Below are 24,805 nucleotides of genomic sequence, written 5' to 3' on the forward strand. Positions count from 1 at the left end.
AACTTTTCAGTTCTTATAAATTATAGAAAATGTATTGAGTGAAACTGATTCTTGATTTAAAACGAGCTCCTTCATCTTATTGGAAAGTTACTTATTTTGTTTTATTTCAAGTGCACTAAGATATTTTCACCAGGAACTCGACCAAATATACTTGGTGATATTTTGGATTTTACAGTGAACATTTAATTCTTTATTTATTTATTCTGAAAAAGTTTTATTTTTCCAGGTCAGGGTGTGAAGCTCTACAAATCAGTGCATTTGTTCTGCAAAACTGCAAAAACTCAAAATGTTTTCCTGCTCTGATAATTGATCTGTTCAGATCGCTTGAGGAGCAATTGATTACAAATGTTTACATTTTGTTTCTCTGCGTTTTTAGCAGATCAGGTCTGGATGCAGAACTCTCCTGACCTCACAGCTCTTGAACCTGTCAGGGTTTTTATGTCAGAATCGTCTTGCAAACGTTTTTACACCGCTTGAACTTTTTCACTTTTTTTGTCTTGTTGCAACCACAAGCAGAAACGTTTCATTTGGATTTCATGTGAAAGACAAAGTTAAGCATAGTTGCAAAAAGAAAAAAAGAAAGCAGACATATATTTTAGTTTTTTTATTATATCCTGTAAAGAGATTCCCCCAAATTATTTCCACAATAATTCTCAAGAAACTGGAAGGACTGATTGATATAATTTGGCAGTAAGAAGATAAAAACCCATTGATTTGATTGATAACATGGCATTTAATCATTTAATGTAGAATCTAGAGGGCCACATAAAAAGCTACGGCAGGCCAGATGTGACACATGTGACAATGCAGTGAACGTCTTTTCAGATAATTATGAGAAAACGGAAACTGTGTGTCATGACTGCAAAGGGCATTAATCCAAGAAAATATAACAGTCAAAAGGTCACAGCAAACGTAAAAAAATAATTTTCTTGACAATTTGCATGAGTTTGCGTTGCGCCTCATTCTGAACACCATGGTGGTGGCAGTGTTATGCTGTGGGAAGCACAGGAAATAAAAACCAGTCAGAGCTAAATATGCAAAGCTGGTAGAAACTCAACACCAAAGATTCGCTGCTGCTGCAAAAACAAAAAAATTTACTTTAGTTTCCAGTGCAAATATCTTAGTACACTCGAAATAAAACAAAACTTACAGGAAACTTCAGTGAGATAAAGGAGTTTGTTTTAAGTCAATAACATCTGATGTAGGAAATAATCTGAAATAATCTGCTCCACTTGCAGATTATTTCATTATTTCATCGATATTATTGACTTAAAACAAGCTCTTATTTTTGCTAAAAGGTTTTGTTTTGTCTCATTTCATGTATACAAAAATATCTGCACTAGAAACTAAACCAAAACTACTTGGTAAGTTTTTATGTTTTGAATATTTTTCACATTTTTTTTCGTCTGTGAAACATTTATTTTCCATCCAATTTGTGCTTTGTTGTGTTGATATAAGTTTGTGGTTGTAAGTTAAGCAAACGTGAGAATGTTGGCGGTATAAACACTTTTGCACGGCGTTCTCAGCTCAGCAGGCTGCACTGGGGTGTGTGTGTGTGTGTGTGTGTGTGTGTGTGTGAGAAAGAGAGAGAGTGAGCTAAAGCAAGAGAGAAGGGTCCAACTCAGCCATTTTGTAAAAGAGTGACTTTGCTTTGTGCATGTCTGTCTTTGTACACGATCCAGATTGCAAGTTTAGCCGACACGAGCTCTCCGACTCGCTCATGAACATTTGTACAGATATATATAAATATTTAAATAACTTTTCTTGTAGGCTTTCGACTATATAAATGTTAAATCTCTACCTTCTAAAATGCTGGTGTTCAATAAAGACAGTTGTGTTCTACAGTTTGTTTTTTAGTTTGATTCTGTCACGCAAACATACACGCTTCATATATAAACACGTGTGTGCAAAACGTCAGGAAGCAACAGAGTGAGTGGAGACGAAAACTCGCAGATCAAAGCCAGAGAGTGTGAGAAATCCAAGCGAGTTCACAGTGTCAAAATTATGAAAAGCCAGAGTTCTCGTCTAATGTTGCCACAGAACGCTCTACCTACAGGAAACTTCAAACGCCTGTGTGTTTTCCTCCGGTTTGAGCGACTTCTGTCACGTTCCCTGTTTATTCTGATTCTCCAAAAATCTAATGATAAAACAGAAGGAAGAGCAGCTGCCTGCTGGCGTCTCCATCCGGGCTGCGCCGCTTCTGTTTGCTCGTTAATATTCCAGTCATTTAGAAAGGAGGTCACGTTCGCCGCACAATGCAAGAAGAAAAACACACACACACGCAGTCAGAGAGGATGCATTTACACTGATGTCTGCACTGATTTGTCACCCACAATTGGTGCAAATGGAGCCTCGGGTGGAGAAAACCGAAGGAGAAGGAAGGAAGTGACTCAGGTGGAGGAAACCAGTTCTGTTTTTCCTGCAAGATTATCCAGAATTATTCAGCAGATTGTTGCAAATATCTGCAGATTATATTCCTTAAAGCTGCAAAGGGCTGGAAAACCATTACATTTATAACACATTTACTGGTTTCCAGTCGATTTTGTGTCTTTTCAAACTTCAGATTCTGCTGATTTCATTCACTAGATGATTAACAGGTCAAAATGCCTAAAAACTATTTTAAAAAGATCTACATAAATGGCCATTTTTACAGTTTTTACTCCACAAGATGCAAAATATTATTTAAAATTCTACAATATTAACCCCAAACCTTCTGCAGTTCATCGATTTAAAAACTTAAGTTACGTTCTGAAAGATTCCTGCTTGATGTTTCTGTGCTGCAGGGCAAAAACCATCAACACACAGTGATTACAAATTACCAACCAAACTGGACAAAAAAATGAACTTCAACAAAAATATTTTACTTCCTGCATCTGTGCAAACACAAAGATGCACAATGTCAAAAAAATAAAAGTTTGTATCATTAGGGATGGAACTGACTTGTTGGAAAATCTCACTTTAGTCAAGTTTTGGAGTCAAAAGAGGTGGAATAAGACGGAAAATTAAATTTGAATTCTGAATTTATATATTTTTTCTGTTATTCTTTGCAAATGAGCTCAGAAATGTCTGGTGTTTTATTCCACAGTGATTTAAAGGACCATGTGGAAACTTTTCTGCATCTTTAATCACTTTCTTTTCAAGATTCAGTTCATGTTTAGTCTCGTCAGTTTTAATTTAATCTATATTTAGTTTGTCATTTTTGACACTACCTTTGGTAGAAACAATAATCTGAAGATACTCTGTTTGGCATCTAAAGAGGGTTTAAAGGACCTAAAGCGTTGAATATTTTTATCTTTCAATCAGTGGCCATTCATATGCTGGCGTCAGTAACTCAAAAGCCAAATTAAAAGTTAAAGATGTAAATTTAATGTAAAAAAACATTCATTCATTCATTCTTTTCTTAACATAGTAGAACCACAGATTTATTTAGCAAAGTCAATTTTGGCTGAATAAACCGGTGAGTGAAAAAACATGCTGCTGCATTTGCAACAAAAAATGGCTCCAAAAAAAAATCTGGCTGAGAGCAGATGAATAAAAATCAATGCTCTACTTTTACAAAAAAAAAAAAATTTTACAAAAATATTTATGTTCCATATTTATTAAAACCGTCAGCATGAGTTAGATAATCTGTGAAAAGATTGATCTCCTCCTTGCTGAGCTGCTACTGCCGTCTGACAATTGCATCAAAAACAACCAATCAAAGCCAGGAGGCGGGTCTTAGTGCTGTCAATCAACATCATGTACTCAATGCTGAATGTGCTAATAGAGGAGGAACAATTTATCATTATCAGTGGCTATGCTAACTAACTTTAGCATTGATATCAGGATAGCCTGTAGAGAGAAAAAAAAGAGTGATTGACAGCACTAAGTCCCGCCTCCTGGATCTGATTTGTTTATTTCTGCAAATATGTAAAAATATATATATATTTTTTTTAATGAAAGCTACATACTGTAGCTTAAATTAATTTAAAAATATTTATAAAACTGAATCATTTTGACTGGGAAATGGACATTTCCGTGCTGATCTCAGAAGCATTCAGTGATTTTCATGAAACAAAACGTTGCTTTGGTGTTGATATGTTTGCAAGATGTTGTGCAAATGATGGACAGGAGTAAATTCAGCTGGAGAATTAAATCGATGAGCTTCCATCTGAAACTGAGAAGAGGACGGGATTAATTTGCAAGTTTGACAACAGGAGTGCTTTTATTCATCGCATTAACATGCAACGCTCGTTTATGACAACGTAAAGCAACTTTCAGTTCCACCATTATTCACCTTCTATTGTAAATTTTTATGAGATCTCGCTCTGGTTTGTGAGCAGATTCTTCCACCCATGCAGGCTTTACATTCAGGATGGCTCACCATGCTGAGCACACACTAAAAATATACATTTTCAACTAAAAAAAAAAGGCATGTCAGAGTTCTGCCATTTATATGGAGGAGAATGAAACAGCCGGAGGTCTCAGAGGGACGATAACTCCCGCTGACTGAGCCCCACAGCCATGAACACCAAACTCTGCTAACTTCTAAAGCCGCGTCTCTCCTCTGAAGCTGTAACCCCGCTGCTGCTCATCTTCGCTCTGCTAAAACCCTCTTCCTCCTCTGTCCTGATCCCGCTCAGTCCCAGGAACATTCGAGGCGCTTTTTCTCTCCTCCGCTTCCATCCTGACTGTCCTTGTCGCTCCCTGTCGCACTTCAAGAGCTTTTTGCATTTAAAACCTGCAAGAATCCAAATAGGGAGCGAAGCAGCAGCTTCAGCTCGGATGATATGTTTCCAGGCGGTCAGATGTATAGAGACATTAACGTACAGTAGATATATTTACTTGGATAAACAGCAAAGTTATCAAAGATTTGGTTTCTTTCTATTTCAAATCATATTAAAAATAACTGTGGCTGAAGTGAAGACCATTAAAATATTCTCTGACATTGACGGAAATAGGAAAAAGAGTCAATAAATCCACATTGTCAGCTGTGCGGATGTTCCGTTTTGTGGGGTGTTATTGCCATCTAGTGGCCAATGTACCTAACTGCAATAAAAATGTGTTTTTTTCGGAGGGTTGGGGGCGGGGGGGGTAAAATGTATTTAAATTAGAAAACAGAATTACTTTATTGTCAAAGACACAACAGTGAATTTCGCAATTAAATGTGGAAAAAATACAGAAACATTATAAGTTTGACTATAAATACATTTATACAAATGCTAAATGTGTAGGTAAATAATAAAGTAAATGCATAAAAAAAAGCCAGAATAAATATACGAGATACCATAAAAACAAATAAAATTTGGCAAATTTGTACTAAAATCAGCATTTTTCTGTCTAAATATACACATTTAATCCTTTACAGCTCTGGAAAAAATTAAGAGACAACTGATCAGTTTCTCTGATTTTACTGTTTATTGGTTTATGTTTGAGTAACATGAACATTGTTGTCTTATTATATGAACTACTGACAACATGTCTCTGAAATTATATGCCGAAATGTATTTATTTGTAGAAAATGAGAAATGGTCAAAATAAGAAAAGATGCAGAGCATTCAGAGCTCAAATAATGCAAAGAAAACAAATTTATATTCATTTAGAAACAACAACACTAATGTTTTAAGTCAGGAATCAATATTTAGTGGAATAACCTGGAGGTTTTCAGTGGGCTCTTCATTAGAGCTGTAGATATATAAAAACAGATTGTGCTGTTCTAGTAACACATAATATAAATGATTGATTCAACATGGCAGGAAATAAGCCTTTGGATTAAAGATTTGCAGTAAAAAAGTTTCTTTTACTATGATTTTGCATCAATTACCACTAAGTACATTTGTTTCCACAAATTATTTCATATTTCTATGCAAATATCATTCATATAATTATAAAACAAGGTTTGGCTTTAACTTTATGCAGAAAGGATGCAAAGAGTTCACCAGTACAGGAACCAGGAAAGAATTTAAAGGTTCAAAACTAAGAACCACAGCAAACAAAGCTGCGTTTGTAAAGAAAAGGAAGCTCTAAACTGTGGCTCATTTGCTGCAAAAGCAACCAGATTGTGAATATTAGTGCGGCGTGTGTGTAATGTATGCTGATACATCGCGTGTCAAGGCCCTTCAGGACAAGATCCACAACTCTGCCTCCAGACTTCCAGACTGTCAGGACATCTGCTACTGCTGACAGTCATATGTCCCGCCATGTGCATGTGTGTGTGTGTGAGAGAGAGAGAGACAGAGAGACACACACACAGGGAGGAGGATGGGTGGATCTTTGGCAGTGGGTCATTGCAGAAAACATGGGAACAGCCGCGCTTCTTAAACATTCATGCTTCATATCATTAGTTTGGTTTTCTTTCTTTCTTTTTATGTATTTTTAATCATTAAACATTAGTTTGTCTTATCATATCCTCAAAACTAAACGAGATTCAAAGCAGTATGATCAAAACTCCTTACATAAAAGCTCATTAGAGGAGAAAATGGCATCCAGAAATTACATTTAAATAAACAAATAAAATCTGCTGAACGTTGGTAATCAACACATCCAGTATAAAATGTGCTAAAATGTGTAAGAAAGCAACTAAACAGAGTCTCTTTATGTTGAAATGTCTCTTCTAACTCAGACGTTGCGGCGCAATAACACCGATTCTCCAACAATGAGCCTTTTACTGGTCTTAGTCGGAACTGCACGTGTCTTTTAGTACCACTAGAGGGCGCAGCTCGCACACATTTGGGCAAACCCTCAGAGACTCGCAGCAGTAAAACTGAACCGTTTCAGTTCTTCCTCTGTGGTCATGAGCAGGAAGCTGAAGAGGAATTAAAAACAAATTGTTTACATCAGATTTGGTTTAGAGAAACGTTCATTTAATCTTTTTTAAAATATTACTTAACGTTTTTTAGAAAAACGTCCATTTATCAATGCACATTTTTTTTCCTTTCATAATATCACACAAACAGACTCATGATATGCATATTTTATTTTATTATTTCATCTTAACAGAAAATCTAATTCATGCAGGATTTACTATTTTCACAATTAACATCTAATCTTTTAATGATAAACTATTTTATCCCCAAGTAAAATAGGTAAAAATGGTCAATTTTATGTTTTATTTATTTATTGCAGTGTTTTAAAAAGAATCACAAACATGCCCCCATGTTGATTTTCAATTAAATGGGACAGAGAACAAGCACAAGAGGTGAGGAACAGCAAACATATATGTGGTGGGACACATTTCATTTAAAGTGAAATGTTGGAAGAACTACAAAACACAACAGGATCTGGATGCACTTCCAGATAATTCTTTAAAGGAGCTGTAACCTACATCATTTATGATATAAATACCACTTGGTATATTAAAATATCATTTAAGAAGTGTACTTTTGAGTTTATTTAGTTCAGTTTCAAAAGTATTTAAAAACCCTTCTTTATGCTGAGAAAATAAGATTACAAGGAAGTAATCAGACATTAATTTCTGAAGCTGAAGACAAAATTAACTATATTTAATTAGATTAATTCACTATTTCTGAATCAACAACTTATTTACATAAGAACAACTGCTCTATTTCATTATACTATGCTTAAAAAGATCATTTGTTTCTCAAACATTTTTCATGACAGATTTAATGTCATTACAAAAAAACTAATAGCATTTAAATACAATAAATAAATTAAATGCTATTAGATCTCCCCACTCAGACAAATGCAGCACATTTTTAAATTAGCTTTAACTTGTCACTCTGCTAACACAACTTTTGCTGAATTTACCAAGCTGTCCTGTGGCCTCCAGGCCAGCAGGGGGCGGCTCTACGAAGCTGTGAATCTTGCTGGTTTTCATAAGCTGCTCTGTAAGCTTTGACCTACATGACTTGTTGTTTGTTTTGTTTTTTTCATAATAACAATGCAATGTGCTATTTTTAAATAAATAACATTCATACAGTGTGTGTCATTTGAGTACAAAAATTTACTTGAATACATTTTCTTTTTCAAAACATATCAGAAATGTCAAACTGGAGAATAAACGGAATTAACAGGGAAGAAAATTGGACACTTCACATATCCAAATAATGGAAAATATTAATAAAAATAATCAGAAAGTTCAGTAAAGAGGTAGGAGGAATTTTAAGCAGACTTTACAGATGCTGCCCTCTGCTGGCCTGGCGGTCACAAAGTGCTGGAATCCAAACAGGTTTGCAAATACAAAATACATTTGCACGGTTTGCAAATGCAGTTGCACATATACAGAAAACCTTCAAAGATTGGATTTTATGATTAAAATGTAGTCATTTTATCTATCTTTTTATGCAAAAATCCTATTTTAACTCAGCAGCTTAAACACACATATTTAAATTAAACTTTGAAATGAAGTATAATTCATTGTTGTTGCATTATATTGCACTCTAAAAAAAAAAGGGTTAAAAATGTCTCAACATGGACCAAAGGAGTCCAAGAAGAAATTCTACTCCGCAAACCTTGAGCTGCCGCTGCAGTAAATATGTCTGACCCGATGCTGCATGTTTAACAGCGACTGTTGTGAAAAGTATTTATTTATTGCTTCTTTCTTCTATTTTTGATTTTTGTTATATGTTAAATGCTTCATATCATCAAATTAATCTTATTTTTACACAAAGATGGCAAGTAAAAGTTGAGTTACTTTCTTCACAACTCTATGACCTAGAGTGATTGGGCGATACGGACTTAAAGTTTTGACGTGATGATAAAAACGATTCGTTTGATCTTTTTTGTGTCTGTATGTGACAATAGCTGCATTTCCACGGACTATAACTGCGCAATTTGACATTTCAAAAATAAATTTTTGAAAAAAACTCTTGTTTTGCAATAAAACGTTTTGGCGCAAGATTTTTTTCTTTTTTCTTTGTGGCTCTAACAATATTGGATTATTTTGCAAAACTGCGATGACATTAGTCATGTGATCCACAACCGGATGTTACTACTGGCGCAAACCATGAAGAAGGGACGAAAGGAAGTAGTTGGAGGATAATGGCGGATTATGTTTTTTAGAAACTTATTCAGGTGTGATTTTAATTTAATTTCTTATTTAATGGAGACACCGCAACTACAAAATTGTGTTTTTTCAACATTAGCAAAGGTTTTTTGCATGTTTATACTGAAAATGCATCTTATGTGTCAGCAATTATAGCCCGACAAACACAAATTCTGCTCTTTAAAAACATTTCCATTTGTAAAACGCTTTTTTAGGATGCCAGTTACATAAATATGTGTGATTTGTATCACCAAGCTGCACATTTTAAATGTGTTTTCAATATTTTTGGTATTTTTTGATGCTTTCATTGAACAGACAGTGGAGAAAATGGTAAAACTATCAATTCAGACAATAGTTTAAACATTAATATTTGTACTTTATCTTGGCAACGATAAATCAAAACTCTTCTCATGTAAAGAATATTATCACGATAAATGATAAACAATACGATAATCACCAGAAGCTATTTTCGGAATGCTAAGACGGTGATAAGATGATATGGGGATAATTATTTATTGAATTATTCAGTCGTTTCAATCAATCTACTCTCTCCAGAAAATCTCAAACTCATTCCAATTCTCTAAGTCATAATTTTACAGAAATACAGCAAACAGATTTCTCTTTCTCCTTGAGCTGGCGGTGCATCGCAGACATGCGCCGTTAAATAAAACATGCATCCTCTGCAGTTCTTCGCTGCTCAAACACAAACGCACCCCGCTGCTGTCAGAACGCCCTGTAGCTCCGTCTCACAGAGCTGAAGTCCTTCCAGGGGTTCCCCATTCACAAAGCCCGCCCGGCTGCCTGACATTATTACGGAGGGCGGAGGGAGGAAGAGGAGAAGGGCGGGAGGGAGGAGAGAGAACGAGAGTTGAGACGTCCCTTCCTCACTTGGCTGCATTCGGTTTACCGACACCGGAGAAGCGACCATGCTGTGGAAACTAGTTGAGAATGTCAAGTATGAAGATATTTACGAGGTAACGTTTCCATCCAGCTGTTTGTGACGTTGGGAGCTTGGCGGACTGATTAGAAAAATGCTAAAAAAAAAACAACAACAAACAAAAAAATTGTGCAACTAAAGTGTTTTTCTGACAGGTTTTAGGCCTGCGTGGGATTTTTTTAATGCTGTAAAATTAGGACGTGAAATTTTTTCAGTTGTTGGAATATTTAAAGTATTTGCTTTCTGTTTTATATGGGATGTAGTTCGCAATATCTTTAGCGTTTGTATTTTCTTTTTCAATCTTTTACAGCTAATCACTGGTTAGTAACATCAAAAACGATTTCAGACTGAAATTAAAGACTTTAGGGTGATTAAAAGTGGTGCTGAAAAGCCAAAAATGTAGAAATACAAATAAAATGTTTAAATTAAGGTTTGGAATTTTGCTGGAAAGTAGATCTAATTTGAAGCAGCGCAGGGTGTAAGTTTGTAAAAACATGCAAATATTTTTGACTTTCATCCAAAAGCAAAAATTCGCTTTTTAATTTTTTTTAAAAATGTGACAAAAAGGAGCAGAAACGGAGATATAAGGAGGAGATTTACGCAGCGCGCGCTGGGGGAGAAATGCTTGAACCGGCTCGCGCTGAATGGACTGGAGCACAATGCGCGCGAGGCCCACTGCAGCCTCGAGCCCGGTGGGAAGCCCTTGTCTCGTGCAGCACATGTCTTTTCTCCCACGGTGCGTGGGGAGGGGAGGACGGAATGTTGTTAAACAAGTCATCCAAAAAGGGCAAAGAGCGGCCGCGAAGCCCCGCGACATCAACTTTAATCGCTTCTTTAAACTCGTGACACCATTCACGCGCCACGCCGGGTCTAGGGTTTGCAAGAAGGAAAACAAAAGAAAGGAAGAAAGGAATGCATCTGGAAGTCAGATTTAGATTTATAAATTGGTTGTTTGACATTCGGGGTAAAATTCGGGTGAGAAATCCTAAACAGCGTGAATTATGTCTGACTTTCGTTGTCCAAAATGTTTACGCAGAAATTATTGGCGCAATAATGTCTCCTGGTGCGAGAAGACGTGCTTAACTGCGTCAGATTTGTCCCCGAAGTGCCAATAGTCCGAGGGGAAATCCCCACTTTCTCCTCCGAGAGCGACTCCTCTCTTCTGTCTCCTCTCGGCTCTCCACGGGATTTCAACGTCACTCACGGCTGCGCGGACGGCTTCACGCTCCATGTGTCGCCAGTCCCCTGCCACGGCGCGCATTAATATTCCTGTAAGTCTCAGTCATGAATAACAATTACACCGAGCACCGGGGGTAGAGGCGGGAGCGCGGCGCTCACAGTCACTCAGAGCGGCGGCAGCTCCGGGCTCAGGACGGTTCTGCGTGGCCTGCCTGCAGACACTCAGGCTTCGGCTTCAACCTGGAATGAGTTTGTTTGTCTTCCTCCGACCGAACACGTCCTGGTTTGTGTCATTTCACTCTGATCGCGCATCGGCTGCCAGCACACGTTACAGATGTTAGTTCATCCCTACTCCACTGGGGTGAGTTTTCCTCCACACTGGAAGGTTTGTAAACCAGGTGTTAACAGTTCCGCTTCAGGCTTTTTCATGTGTTTTTGTCCGGGAGCGTCATGTTTTAAGATGATTTCAGTGCTTTGAAACGTGTGTCCTCTAACAAAGTGTAACTTTTTAATGTTTGTTTTATGCACGTTGTTAAAGGACCGGCATGACGGTGTCTCAAGCCACAGTTCGCGCCTGTCCCAGCTGGGCTCGGTGTCGCACGCCGGACCTTACTCCAGCGCGCCGCCGCTGTCTCATGCGCCTTCCTCGGACTTCCAGCCGCCATACTTCCCTCCGCCATACCAGCCGCTCGCTCACTACCAGAGCCAGGACCCGTACTCCCACGTCAGCGACCCGTACTCCCTGAACTCGCTCCATCAGAGCCAGCAGGGCGCATGGGGCGCGCGTCAGCGGCAGGACGCCGCCGGGGACCGGATGGAGAGCTCGGCTCTGTTGGCGCAGCCTCGGGCATCTCTGCCGCAGCTTTCCGGGCTGGACCCACGGCGGGATTACGGCGGCGTGCGGCGGCCTGACGTGCTGCTGCACTCCGCACATCCGGGACTGGAGCCCGGCATGGGAGACGGACTGCTGCACGGTCTGCACGGCATGGAGGACGTTCAGGTGAGGGGAAGAAAACTGAATGTTCAGATATACAGAACCTGGACTGCACATCCCGCCTTGTTGACGAAAAGATAAACATTTTTTTTGTATTTCAGCTGTTTAAACATTTCATTATTTATTTTGAAAGCCGCTATTTTCTTTTTTTTCATCACAAAATCCTTATGAATGCGGATAACAACGTTCTTATTTTTAAACAACCAAATACAAACCGAGATGAGGCGGTTGTTCCTGGTGTTTTCTTCCTCTTAAGCCCCGCATATTTCGCGCATCTTTGCGGGTTAAGGTGGCTGAAGTGAGAGCGGCTCCCTCAGGGCTGGACGCTTTCAACTGTAGTCTGACCCGCAAAAGGCCCGCAGCTAAAATAAACCATCTCCAGGCTGCTTGTTTCCAAAAGAGAAAGACTCGGATACCTGCGTAAAACTGGCTTCTTGCCTTAGAGCGCACAGCACAAATCTAACTGATGTGATTATTTTTCTAAATTCACCAAATTAAGAAATAACCAGTAAAATATATCAAGAACTTAAAAAGTGGGCTATTAGTGATGTTGGACATCAAAAATCACAAATTTCTGCTTCTTTTCTGACCACTGCAGAATAAATATGCCATTACTTTTATTTTTGTTATTTCATTTATTTATAGTTTTATTTCAGGTTATTTTCCTTTTATTTTGTCTTATTTTTAAGGTCTTGTGAGAAACTGGCTTCATGCTCAGCTGTGCAGGATTTCGTTTCCCCTCAGGGCGAAGCCATCATGAGCTGTTTGTCATTCCACCACCCAGTTCCCTCCACGCTTTCATGTTTTCTTATATGTTAACAAAATTATGGAACTGTATTTCCAAGCATTTATTCTTTAATTTATTGGTTGATATTCAAGACATTTTTTATGACAACAACTCACTGAAAACCCAAATTCCCCTAAATTAAAATGTTTGAATCCAGTTTGGTAATACTTTCTTGCAGATTTTCATAATAAAATGTGGTTTTATTAATTTTTAAAAGTTTTTATGACGTAAAGCACCTTAAACTGCCTCGTTGCTGAGACGTGAAACACAAATAAACTTGATTTATTTCATAAATCCGGTCTGAATATAAAAATCTCTTCCACTCGGTGCGGCTGATGGATTGTTTTCTTTACTTCCTCCAGCTAAGCAGAGCTTGACTGTTTAGTTATTAAATCGTGAGTAATTCTGTATGAAACAGGCTGTAATGGTTTGTATTTATCTCGGTTTTAACAGACCATCGAAGACGCCAACGGAACCAATATCCTGGATCAATCGGTAATTAAGAAAGGTACGCGCTCTGTTTTCTATTTTTCATTCCATAGCAGGAAAGCATTGCTTCCATACTATTTATCTAAATATCTGTGTGAACTGTAAAATTTATAAGTTGACTAGTTTAATTTAAGCAATGCGTTGCTATTTTACACCATGTTTGTTATGTTTTCGATTATTGTTGTTCTTTCATTTTTTGTGTAAGACTCGGAGGTTTCTGCAGAATGCTTTGTGTTCAGATTAGTTTTAGCGTGGCTGTATTTTGGCTCCTGAGGGCCACGGTGGCCCCCCAGTCCACGCTGAGCAGTTTGGAGCCGAGTTAACGACCCCCGGTATATTGACTGGCAGGCAGTGTGTTGCTGACAGGCTGCCGCGATGATGTGCGGTGATTTAGTTACGGGATGTTGAGTGACTGAGCTCCCCGCGGGGCATTTAAGCCGCTGATGTAATAAATGGCACCGCTCACGGAGATCTCGTGAGCTCGTTTAGAGCTAATCTGCGGTATTATCCCCCGTGGAGCCATCAGGAGGGGAAAGAAAGAAAGAAAGACAAGAAAAAGCTCCATTGCCCCGGCCGCTTCACGGATCCGGAGGACGGTTGTCCGCTTGGTTGGTTGGATGCTTGACGCCATTAACGGGGCGGAGGGGCTTCCGGTGGTAAACTGGCCGTGGAGAGGAAACTGGGAGGTGGTTAATGCGATCTGAGAACGCGAGCCAATCAACAATCGATAATACTATAATGAGAATGTCGCGCGACATTAAATAACAGCAAATGCCCGGCACGTGGGCGCTTCATTAGGCCAAACCGCCTGCTGAGCGCGCGCGGCCTCACTGGAAACGCTAAAAAACAATAATAAGACATTTAAAGCGTGTTAAACTGTCACATACGTGTTGTAACTCCGTGTCACCGTCCTCTTTCAGTCCCCATGCCCCCCAAGAACGTGGGCTCCCTGATGCTCGGCAAGGACGGCCTGATCGGCGGAGTCACCGTCAACATTAATGAGGTGTTCTGCTCGGTACCGGGCCGCCTGTCGCTGCTCAGCTCCACCTCCAAGTACAAAGTGACCGTAGGGGAGGTGCAGAGGAGGCTGTCTCCACCCGAGTGCCTCAACGCCTCTCTGCTAGGAGGCGTGCTGAGAAGGTACAAACTCCGCTATTCAATGTTAGTTTTTACTTTTTACGTTTTATTGAATTCTTGTTTTTTCTCTCCCTCCAGAGCAAAGTCTAAAAACGGTGGAAAATGCCTAAGAGAAAAGCTGGAGAAGATCGGATTGAATCTTCCAGCTGGGAGACGTAAAGCGGCCAACGTCACGTTACTAACATCTCTTGTAGAAGGTGACTGCGACACTGCTGTCTATTTTCCTTTAAAAAACTGTAACATGTACACCTAAAAATCCAACAAAACTGCAATAATCAGTGCAAAATCACCAGATGCTCCCAAAAATAAGGGCGTCCAGTTGCATGAAAAATAAACAATATTAAAAAATAATTAGTGTTATCTAATTAGCTTGTGTTCCTTCAACTTGGACAAGAGAAGCTTCGCATTTTTCACAGGTCAAAGATGTTGACTTGAACTTTCACTTTAAACTGCAAAATCCTGCTCAATATGTCGCTTGAAAACGTGTCCAAAAATATAACAACCTGAGTTTTTATCAGTTATTGAGTTCCTATGAATTACATTATTCAGAAAATTCCGAAGTTTAATGTTAGTTTTTGCACTATTTTAGATCCAGAGTGCGTGTTCGTGTTGTTGGTGCGTACGCTAACCGCTGTTCCCCGCAGGTGAGGCGGTGCACCTGGCCCGGGACTTCGGCTACATCTGCGAGACGGAGTTTCCCACGAAAGCTGTGAGCGAGTACCTGAACCGGCAACATGCGGACCCCAACGAGCTGCACACGCGGAAAAACATGCTGCTGGCCACAAAGTGAGTCCCACGGACTGGCCCTTTATTTTCACTCCACCTCAACCTTCAAAACAGGCGTTTTGGTTTCAACATTTCTTTGAACAACGTTTAAATTTAAGGTTTTAAAATGCAGGAATTTAATTTTGAGAGCTCAGAAATGTCGATATTTCTTTCTGAGTCGCATTACGTTTACAGAAAGCAGCACATTACGCGGTGCATTTATTGGTTGAGGATAATATTACATGTTAAAACGGTTCTGACTCGTATTACCTGCGTGGGCCCAAAAGCCCAGCCTGTGCAAAACTCAGATGTTTGGTGTCTCTTCAGAAGCCTGATCTACCAATTAACATTTTGGTGACATTTGGAAAGCGGATCTCACTAATAAAACCTTTTGGGCTTAATGTGGATTAAACCTGCAATAATGAGGACAAATGCCATTCTAAAAATGTAATTTGGTTGGAGCATGTTGGAAATGAATAGAAGTGTGTATTAAAATCAGGCTAACTAAAGATAAAATGAAATAGGTATGCCTTTTTCGCTTTTATTAAACTCGACCTTATTAAAGCAAAAATATGTCTATCTGATTGGAATCCAGCTGCTACAATCAAACATTTTTAAACGTACTGAACTTTAACTCCTCGTCTTTGGATAAATGTGTGTGAACTTCATTTGTTTTGGCATTTTTAAGGAAATTTAATCTGTTTTTGTTTGTTTTTGGTGCAGTTTTGTGGCAGAAATTATAAACTGCATATATAATAGATTTTCTTTTGTGGCAACATTTGGAAAGCAGATTTTACTAATAAAACCTTTTGGGCTCAAAGTGGATTAAACCTGTAATAATGTCAGTCTAAACATTTAATTTGGTTGAAGCATGTTAGAGAAATTAGTAGAATCAGGCAAACTAAAGGTAAAATGAAAAATGTATGCCTTCTACTGTTAGACTTGACCTTATTACAGTAAAACTGTATGTCTTTATCTGACAGGAATCCACTTACATCAGGCAGCTTTACATTATTTGTTTGGAGCAACGTGTCTGAACTTCATTTGTTTTGGCATTTTTAGGAAAACCTAAACGTTTTTTGTTTGTTTTTGGCACATTTTTATTCAATAGTATTGTGGCAGAAATTATAAACTGCATATGCAACAGATATTTTTCATATTTTCTTTCAAGGTTTCCAAATTTAAAAACTTCAAATCACCAAACAAAGACCCTTTCTTATATTTTTGGCTTGCATAAATAGCGCTGTCTGCAGGCTTGCACTGGATAAACCATCTGCCTGTGTGTGTGTGTGTGTGTATGTGTGTGTGTGTGTGTGTGTTTCTGCAGAACTGCCTGCACGGTGGTTGTTTGGTGGTGGATGTTTGATGCCCAGATTCAGACCTGTTCCAACAGTGTGTGTTGGTGCTGCCTGTTAGAAATTCATTATTTAGCAGTGGAGTGTTTCAAGTCGTCAGAAAACAACAGCGAGAGCCCTGAGTGTTGCCCCGGGTTACGGCTTCTCCTCTCCTACTCCCCTAACCCCAGCTGGGCTCGGCCTGCACAGCCTGTCACTCATTTAGCTCTACCCTTAGGCCACCTCCAGCCTGACTCTGTGTGTGTGTGTGTGTGTGTGTCTGTGTGTGAGTCTGAGCATGAACCTGCAACGGTAAGAAGATCTCCTGAATATGAAATGTGGGCCTCAACCAGAGAAAAGTAATAAGCAGAATGAGGTGAAAAGGTGATTTTATTTCACTGCAACGTAAAAAGTGAGCCTCAATCCATCACACCAATACAAAACTGAATTCAGTTATTAGTTTTTATTTAAATAGCTTTAATCCACAACAAATACAAAGTCTGTTTTTTTAGTCGTATCCAGTTTGGTTCAGTTCAGGTCAAATACGGTCCAGTCATGTGTTCAGTTTCAGAACCGAGTCCAGATCAATCCTCTCAAAATTACAACAAAATAAAGTCAAATTATATTAATTACATAATTCATGTAATTAAGATATTTTATAGTTAAATGCAGTCTGATGACAAAAGATTTGGTTCTTCACCTGCAGGAAATTAAAATGAAATGTAGAAATGTGGAATTTCCTTAATCAAAAAAATAAATAGCAAATAAATTTAATAGACTTAACATTCACCCTGAATGATTATGAACAAGTTAAATATGAATATCAGAATTTTTAAACTATTCTTTTACCTAAAAACACAGTTTGACAGGCAAATTGTCAGATTGCACTTATTTTTTATTACTTATTGTGGTATTTTTTCTGATTATTTCACTGTTGCTGTAAAATTTTAATTTTAGTTAGAAATGAAAGTGACTTTCATCCTCTATAGAAATGAAACGAGAATTTAAAAATGTCTAATTGAAAATTAATCGTTTATGTTGTCGAAGAAATTCAACAGCATCTTTCAATTAAATCTGGCCAAATAGCATCAAGGAAATAATTTTTATTTGTCAGTTTGCCCCCATGTTGTTCAGAAACACTTTAATGCAACAAATTGTTTTAAATTCGTGAACGAAGCTCAGTTAGCGTTAGCTTCCTTTTCTTGAAAAGACAGAAAAAGATTTCTGTCCAAATGTGTCAAATAGCTGAAAAGTGAAACTTTGAAGGCAATCAGAAAATTTTGCCGATGCTGAAATTAAAAGTTGTCAGAGATGATTAAGTTTGGCAAACAAAGTCTGACTCTCAATAACTTTGTTTAACCTAATTGTGAAAAGCACATAAAGGTTTGATTTTTAAAATATAATTTCTGTAAATAATGACGATGACTGGATGTCCTGAGATATCCCTAAAGAATCGTGATGTAGGGGACAGTTATGAATGTTTGTGAAGCTGATGACAATAAAATTCATCTTGTTTTCTGATCTGTGAAACTAAACTGAACTAGAAATATGATCTATATTCGCATTTGAAGAAAACTTAAACATTCATGGAGTTTGTACAGTTCCTAACTTCAGACAAACCTAAGAATCTTCATGAAGTTCATTTTTAAACATAAATATTCTGATTCTACAACATGTGACTTCTGTGACGCTGCATATCTTCACTAATTCCTCCAAACATTTTATCCACTAAGCGTCTCGGTGCCGTTTAGTTTCATCGTTTTGGTTGCATAACTCGGATCCGAACACCAGCGATCGCTGCGTTTCCAAACTGAACCCAGTCAGCTGTGAAATGGTTTAAGTGCAGCATTATTCAAATCTCCCACAAAAAATGACAGTAATCACATTCAGATCAAATTATGGGGCTCCAACATTTGGGGGCCTGGAGGAAATCTCAGGCTCTGGAGGACGCTGCCCATTCTGCCTGAGTGGTAATTAAGGGCGCCTGCGTTTTGTGTCAGTCGTGATTCTCATGGAAACAGTGAATAAACCTTTAACTCATCTCACAAAACTATTTAAACTACATTTTCTCACTTTACAACTGAAAACTGGCACATATTTCACTGAAATTTCATGCGATAAACTAAAGGAAAACGGTGCATAATTAAACCAATAAATCCTGGAGGGATTTCTATCATATCCCCTTTACTCTGGTACCTTAAAGTAAAATCCATATTTCTAGAAGAGTTACGTTTATTTATACTGTGATTAATAAACAGGAGAACATTTAATTTATCAGATTTAAATGTACATTTGACTTTATTTACAAGGATCAGAGTAAAGAGGTAGAACAGACATGAGAAGTGTAAAACATTTCCTTCCTTTTAGCAATTATGCTTCATATTTCATAATAAATAAAATGAAATGAATGGTGCAACGTAGGGAAACCCTAGAGGAATATGTTTCTTTACCAAAAGATATTTATTAACACGTCAATCTTTATCTGGAAAAAAAAAAAGATTTTTCCTTCCACTCCACAATTTATACTGGTCCATCACTTAAAATCCCAGTGAAACCATTTGAAGTTTGTGGCTGAATGTGACAAAGTGGGAAAAGTTTAGGAAGGGTTTATTTGTTGTTTGTAACCTTTAGGAAAATAAACTAATTGAGAATAAAAATTCTCTGTTTTGAGCTATAAAACAGCAAAATGAGACACATAAAACTGACATAGTTCCTATTTAAAGGGGACTTATTATGCAAAATTCACATTTTGTGTGTTTTTGAACTTCCCTTGGGTCTCAACTGCTTCTAAAAACAACCTAAGCATTTGAAACAAAAACACTGAGTTATTTTGTGGCAATAACTTCATGTTTTTTGGAGTCTGGAAAATGAGCAGTTTCCAAAACTTCCAGAATGTAACGTCACAAACCAGCAGGTACTGCCCCGTTACCTAGCAACCTGAGCAAAGTTCTGCCCGTTACCCAGCAACCTAAGCTTTAGCTCCAGCACTTTTAGTCAGCTGGCTTAACCACTGTACTCACTGTACAATGGCTGCTGGAAAAAGACAAGAGTTTTGTTGTTGACTTACCATCCAGAAACCACTTGCTGCGTTCTCGTTGGTTGTGCAGGAGGCTCCACTTCTGCTTTTCAAAGATGTATGGTTGTGTCATTGTGCGTCTGTTTGCAGCTGTTTTCACGTGGAAGCGTAAACCTTAAGTTAGGGGGCGGGGCCAGCAGCTTATTTGGATTTAAAGTGACAAATCTCATTATGCAAGAATGATTTTGTGCACAAAATGTAATGAACATGTTTTGAATAGACCGTAGATCTGATCTAAACTGTTCAAGGAAGTACAACAGGCACTAATGACAGCAAGTAGAGCCATATTTTGGAGAAACTGACCAGATTTCCCTGTGTCTTCCCCCGGCAGACAGCTGTGTAAGGAGTTCACGGACCTGCTGGCCCAGGACAGGACTCCGCTGGGGAACTCCAGGCCGACCCCCATCCTGGAACCCGGCATCCAGAGCTGCCTATCCCACTTCTCCTTCATCACACATGGCTTCGGCTCGCCCGCCATCTGCGCCGCGCTCACCGCCCTGCAGAACTACCTCACCGAGGCTCTCAAAGGACTCGACAAGATGTTCCTCAACAACCCGCCCAATAGCCGGCACGGGGACGCGGGCGGCAAGGCCGGCGACAAAGAGGAAAAGCAGCGGAAATGAAGCCGGCGCAGAAAGGGGGAGTGATGGAGGAGAGGCGGGAGGGAGGCCGACACGCTGACTGAGGCGTTACACCGTTTCTCGTAGCTTCTACAGCGCCACCGCCACCCTGCACACGGCTGAGGTGGAGGACAGGGGAGGCTTGGCGTGGAGGAAGACACCCGTGGGCCAGTGTCTGAACGCACTGAGGGATTTTTCATCTGTGTTACGTTCTTCTCATTCCCCCCGAGGACCTGGTGGTTCCTGTGTTCCATCCATTCTGCTCCCCCCGCCTGCATCCTGAGAGACTGAGATGCTGCGAGCAAACGACATCGTGTCCGTGTGCCTGAGTGTGTGTGAGAGAGAGACTGAGAAAGTGTGTGCGCTTGTGTTTGTCTTCACACCGAAACAGAAGAAAAAAAAAGCGTTGTGGGTTTGGAGATCCTTTTTTTTTTTTTTTGTGCTGCAGCATCTATCTGTGAAACAGGCTGGGTATTTAACGAGACTCCAACGAGGGACGGCGTTAATTTATGTGTGTAAATATTAATTTATAATTATTTAAGTTGATCAAATAGGTGCGCCAGCTGCTTTGGAGTCGACCTATTTAAGTGTGATTTGACCTTTGTGAGCCAGTGGGGAGGGAGAGGACCGGACTCGTTCAGTGTTTTTCTGTTCTTATAGAGCTGTTGTCATGGTGATGATGATGATGATGATGATGGGTAGACATGCTTCTAATTGTCCAGTGATTTCATTTCTATCATATTGATAATAAACCATGTGTTTTATAATGTGAGGTCTGCAGCCTGAGCTTTTCCTCTGACTTGAGGCTGAATCATCGTTTGGAAACTCAAATGACCAAAATAACAAAAATATTTTCATATTTTGCTCAAAATATACCACCAAGAAATAGAACAAATGGACTATTAGCTCCCACCGTTTCCCAATTTGTAAACAAACGTGACCTAATATGGTCGTTTGTATCAAGTGGACATATATTTCACTCAAGTAACCGAGAATAAAACTCTTAATCTGCTGAAAAGAAACATTATACTTTAACTTATTCTAAATCAAGTTGAGATTTGTGAAAACGTTACTTTATGCAGCATATTTGTGCCAAAGAATTGAGCTATTCTAGTTGTCGATTGAAGTGTTTTGATAATTAGACTTTACTCATGTCAAAACTTTCTATATAATTTTTTAAGTCAATATGCTTTAAACTAAACACTGTTGGCTTCCTAAAATAATGACCTAAGTCTTTGCCTAAAACACCATCAGTGAGTTTTTTTTTTTTTTTTTGCAAAAATCAATTTTGGCAAAAAAAAAAAAAAAACCTCCATTATAACACAAAAGTGAACTAAAGAAATCCCAGAGAAAACGACATCGTTATGCATCAAAGCAAACAATGTAATTATTGTTGTGTTCAGTTGAGTTACTTAGTTTTTGGAGTATCCTAGTAAATGGGTTGATAATAAAAGCATGCCACACTTTTCAGATTTTTCAAAGTAAAAAGCTAAGATTTTTAAAAGTTTGCTGTGCGTTTGTATTCTGTCCGTTTACCTTGAAAACCCAGAAAATTTTGATTTTATGATGTTATGTCCAAAATAAAACCTTCACAGAATTTATACCGTGAACAATTTGGATTTTATTTAGTGGTGTCAAAATAAAGGGGCCGAATACAAACGCACACCACAGTTCTATTTGTTTTGTAAAGATTTTTTTAAAAGCTTGTAACATAATTTCCCCTCTTCAGTTATTCTCTGTTTTGTGTTAGTTTTTCTCATAACATCCCCAACAATAAAACACGGTAGTGGCTGCATTATGCTGCGGTCATGCCTGCACTCACCTCAAATTAGATTTTAAGCTGGTTTCTGTAGTTTTATACCTCCATATTCATAGTTTATTTTAAACTGGCTTAGCAGAATGTTTTTGTTGTTTTGTTTTGAAGATAATATTAAATAAATAAAAACCGCAGGAGTTCATCAAACCACACAATCCACTAGTTATTTTATAGATTTTATATTAAAATGTGTTAAACAATGTTTCCATTTCATTTCCAGGCTTCACATCCCACTCTAAATTTGGAAGAATGAGCAGAAAAGCATGAAATTGGATTCAGTTTAAGTGTTTGAGGTCGACTTGAGTTCATTTCATGTCCCTAAAAAACTCCTCATGCAAGTGAAGCGTTTACATCTGTTCAGTCAGAAACAGCTGCAAACAGCAGGGAAATGTGCCAAATTAAGCTAAAATTCACCATTAAATGAAATATTTTAACAGGTCACAATCTGGAAAACAAAAACCTAAAAACTGACAACCTGGAACTGATTTCTCTGATGAATACAATATTGATTTTATTTTAAATGTTGTATCACCAATAGTAAGAAATGATTTGAATCTAATTAGAGAGAAAACTTTTAAAAAACTGCATGAGATATGACAAAGAATGGCTGCTTATGAAGAGGTTTTTTCTTTTTATTCTTCTAGGGAGATAATTGGCATAATTTCCCGTCAGTGGGATTTTTTTTTTCCAGGGAGAGGCTTTCCTCTGAAGCGAGGGCCTTATTTTGCGGGAACAGCATGGTGCCTTGCGGGCCTCGACATCCGCAGCCGGTGCGCTAATGACGACCCAACGCTGGGCTCACATGGGGAGGAGGGGGGAGCGGCGCGGAGAGAGAGAACATGCGGAAAGAAAGCTAATGAGAAAGGCAGAGACACGGGGAGAAGGAAAATAGGCTGACCGCAGGATGAAAGTGTCCTGCGGGCGCAGCGTGACCCGTGGAGTGGAACGCGGCGTGACGCAGGTGCAGAGTTCAGCAGCCGCGTGTCCGCGAGCGATTCCCGCTCAACAAAAGGCAGGAAGCTGCAGAGTATCAGGGGCCACGAGTCCGACAGGTTGGCTGGGAGAAAATGAGCAGAGAAAACATCTGAGGATGTTTTAACCAATCATTTTAACCAACGCTGCACTTTTTACAGCCAGACCTCATCTTTATGGCTGGGGTCAATTTTGTTATTGATGAAATAAAAATATCAATCAAAGCATGTGTCTACGAGCTGCAAGATTCCTAAAACCAGCATAAAAGGAGTGAATATTGAAGGATTTGAAGAAACTATTTCTTCCTTTAACTATATAAGTCTGAAAAATGACAAATAGGAGTTTACTTTTTACTTTACTGATTGCTTTAAACTCAAACAAATGCAAATAAAAGGGAATGGAAGTAAATGCATAGTAATCATATGCAAGAAAGTAGTTTTATATTACATAACAGAGCTTATTTTTTTAATTCCTGCTTTAGTGTGGAAAACTAAACTAAAACCGATTTCATCCAAGCAAAACTAACAGATAAAACAAACTGATATGAAAACAATCTGGACTGTAACTGAATCTTAACACGACTTTAACATTAAAATAATATTTCTCAGTGATCACAAATTATGTTGTATTATTACAGAAAGAATGCTTAAAGTTACATTAACTTTAATGTTTCTCTGCATTCATAAATTATTGTATGATTTAGTTCAAAATGGACAGAAAAGTTACATAATATTCACACTTTTTAGAATTTTATTTAATTTCTTCAAATTGTCAACACGACAGTTTAATTAAAAAACTTACAAAGTTGAAATTAGTTTTAGATTCTGAGATTAGATTAAGATAAATTTCATTACAAGCAATCCTCAAGCAGTCAACAACCAACGTTTTTTTTAATAATTGAATTTTATAGTGAATTTTTTTCAAAACACTCAATGTGAGAATCAAAAAACTAAAATAATTAAAATAAATCCACAACAAACAGTCATTCAAATGTCCTGCAGTTAAAAAATACACCTAAAAACTTTTAGCTAACAACAGAGAACCAACGTTCACCATAAATAAAAGTAAAAACTGGACAGAGGTGTATTTTATGGGTTAATCTGTATTTTAAAGTTGTATTTTCTAAGTTTTACAGTTTTTTGACTGTCCCATGCAGAGGTTGGTGTTGCTGCTCCTCATCAGGCCAGCGAAGGCCTCTCAGTTTTCTAAAAGCACAACTTGGCTTACAGCAGTTTGATCCCACATAAATCATTTGTGTTTGATGAATTGGTGATAATGAGAGGCCAAATTTATTTTTATGAAAATGTCACAGGGTGTTACTTTAATGAGAGGAGCAGGGAAAGGTAATCCACTTATGAACTGAGCTCATGAGGGGCGACGAGGATGGAGAGCAGCGGCGGCAGTCTGTTCTCCACGCAGCTACGTCTGCATCCGTCTGTGTTTCTGTCCGCCTTTTCGCCGGGAAGTGAGAGAGCAGGCCCCATCAGCAAAGCCCCTCGGCATTTTGTCACGCAATGGGCTGTAAAAATGCTTATCCAACCCACACACACACACACACACACACACACACACACACACACACACACACACACAGAGGAGATCCAGCGTGCAGGCAGGCGAGTGCCGGTCGGGAGTAATTCCTGCTCCGGGCACAAAGCTCCAGGCAAGGCAGGCGCGTGCTGGATATTTCATTATTCATTAATTTACTGTTTAACA

General features: G+C 38.6%; 1 protein-coding gene across 1 annotated transcript; it reads left to right on the forward strand.

Annotated features, from left to right (window-relative positions):
- The first annotated feature begins 11,433 nt into the window (after positions 1 to 11,433).
- tfap2b (transcription factor AP-2 beta) lies at positions 11,434 to 21,073 on the forward strand. Its single transcript, XM_088002139.1, has 7 exons — positions 11,434 to 11,484; positions 11,638 to 12,099; positions 13,334 to 13,388; positions 14,257 to 14,509; positions 14,585 to 14,703; positions 15,151 to 15,292; positions 20,013 to 21,073. Exons 1-7 carry the CDS (start codon positions 11,434 to 11,436, stop codon positions 20,302 to 20,304), a joined length of 1,374 nt encoding a protein of 457 aa, XP_087858265.1. The 3' UTR covers positions 20,305 to 21,073.
- The last annotated feature ends 3,732 nt before the right edge of the window (positions 21,074 to 24,805 follow it).

Source organism: Poecilia mexicana, unplaced genomic scaffold (genome assembly GCF_051168715.1).
Source record: "Poecilia mexicana isolate PSO_F unplaced genomic scaffold, ASM5116871v1 scaffold_21, whole genome shotgun sequence".
Lineage (NCBI taxonomy): Eukaryota > Metazoa > Chordata > Actinopteri > Cyprinodontiformes > Poeciliidae > Poecilia > Poecilia mexicana.

What these genes read in the sequence shown, in the direction of transcription:
- tfap2b (XM_088002139.1), top strand. Translation starts at nt 11,434, where the DNA reads ATGTTAGTTCATCCCTACTCCACTGGGGTGAGTTTTCCTCCACACTGG. An exon ending in CTAGGAGGCGTGCTGAGAAG is followed by an intron (nt 14,510 to 14,584) that starts GTACAAACTCCG and finishes CTCTCCCTCCAG; the next exon opens with AGCAAAGTCTAAAAACGGTG. An exon ending in ACTAACATCTCTTGTAGAAG is followed by an intron (nt 14,704 to 15,150) that starts GTGACTGCGACA and finishes TGTTCCCCGCAG; the next exon opens with GTGAGGCGGTGCACCTGGCC.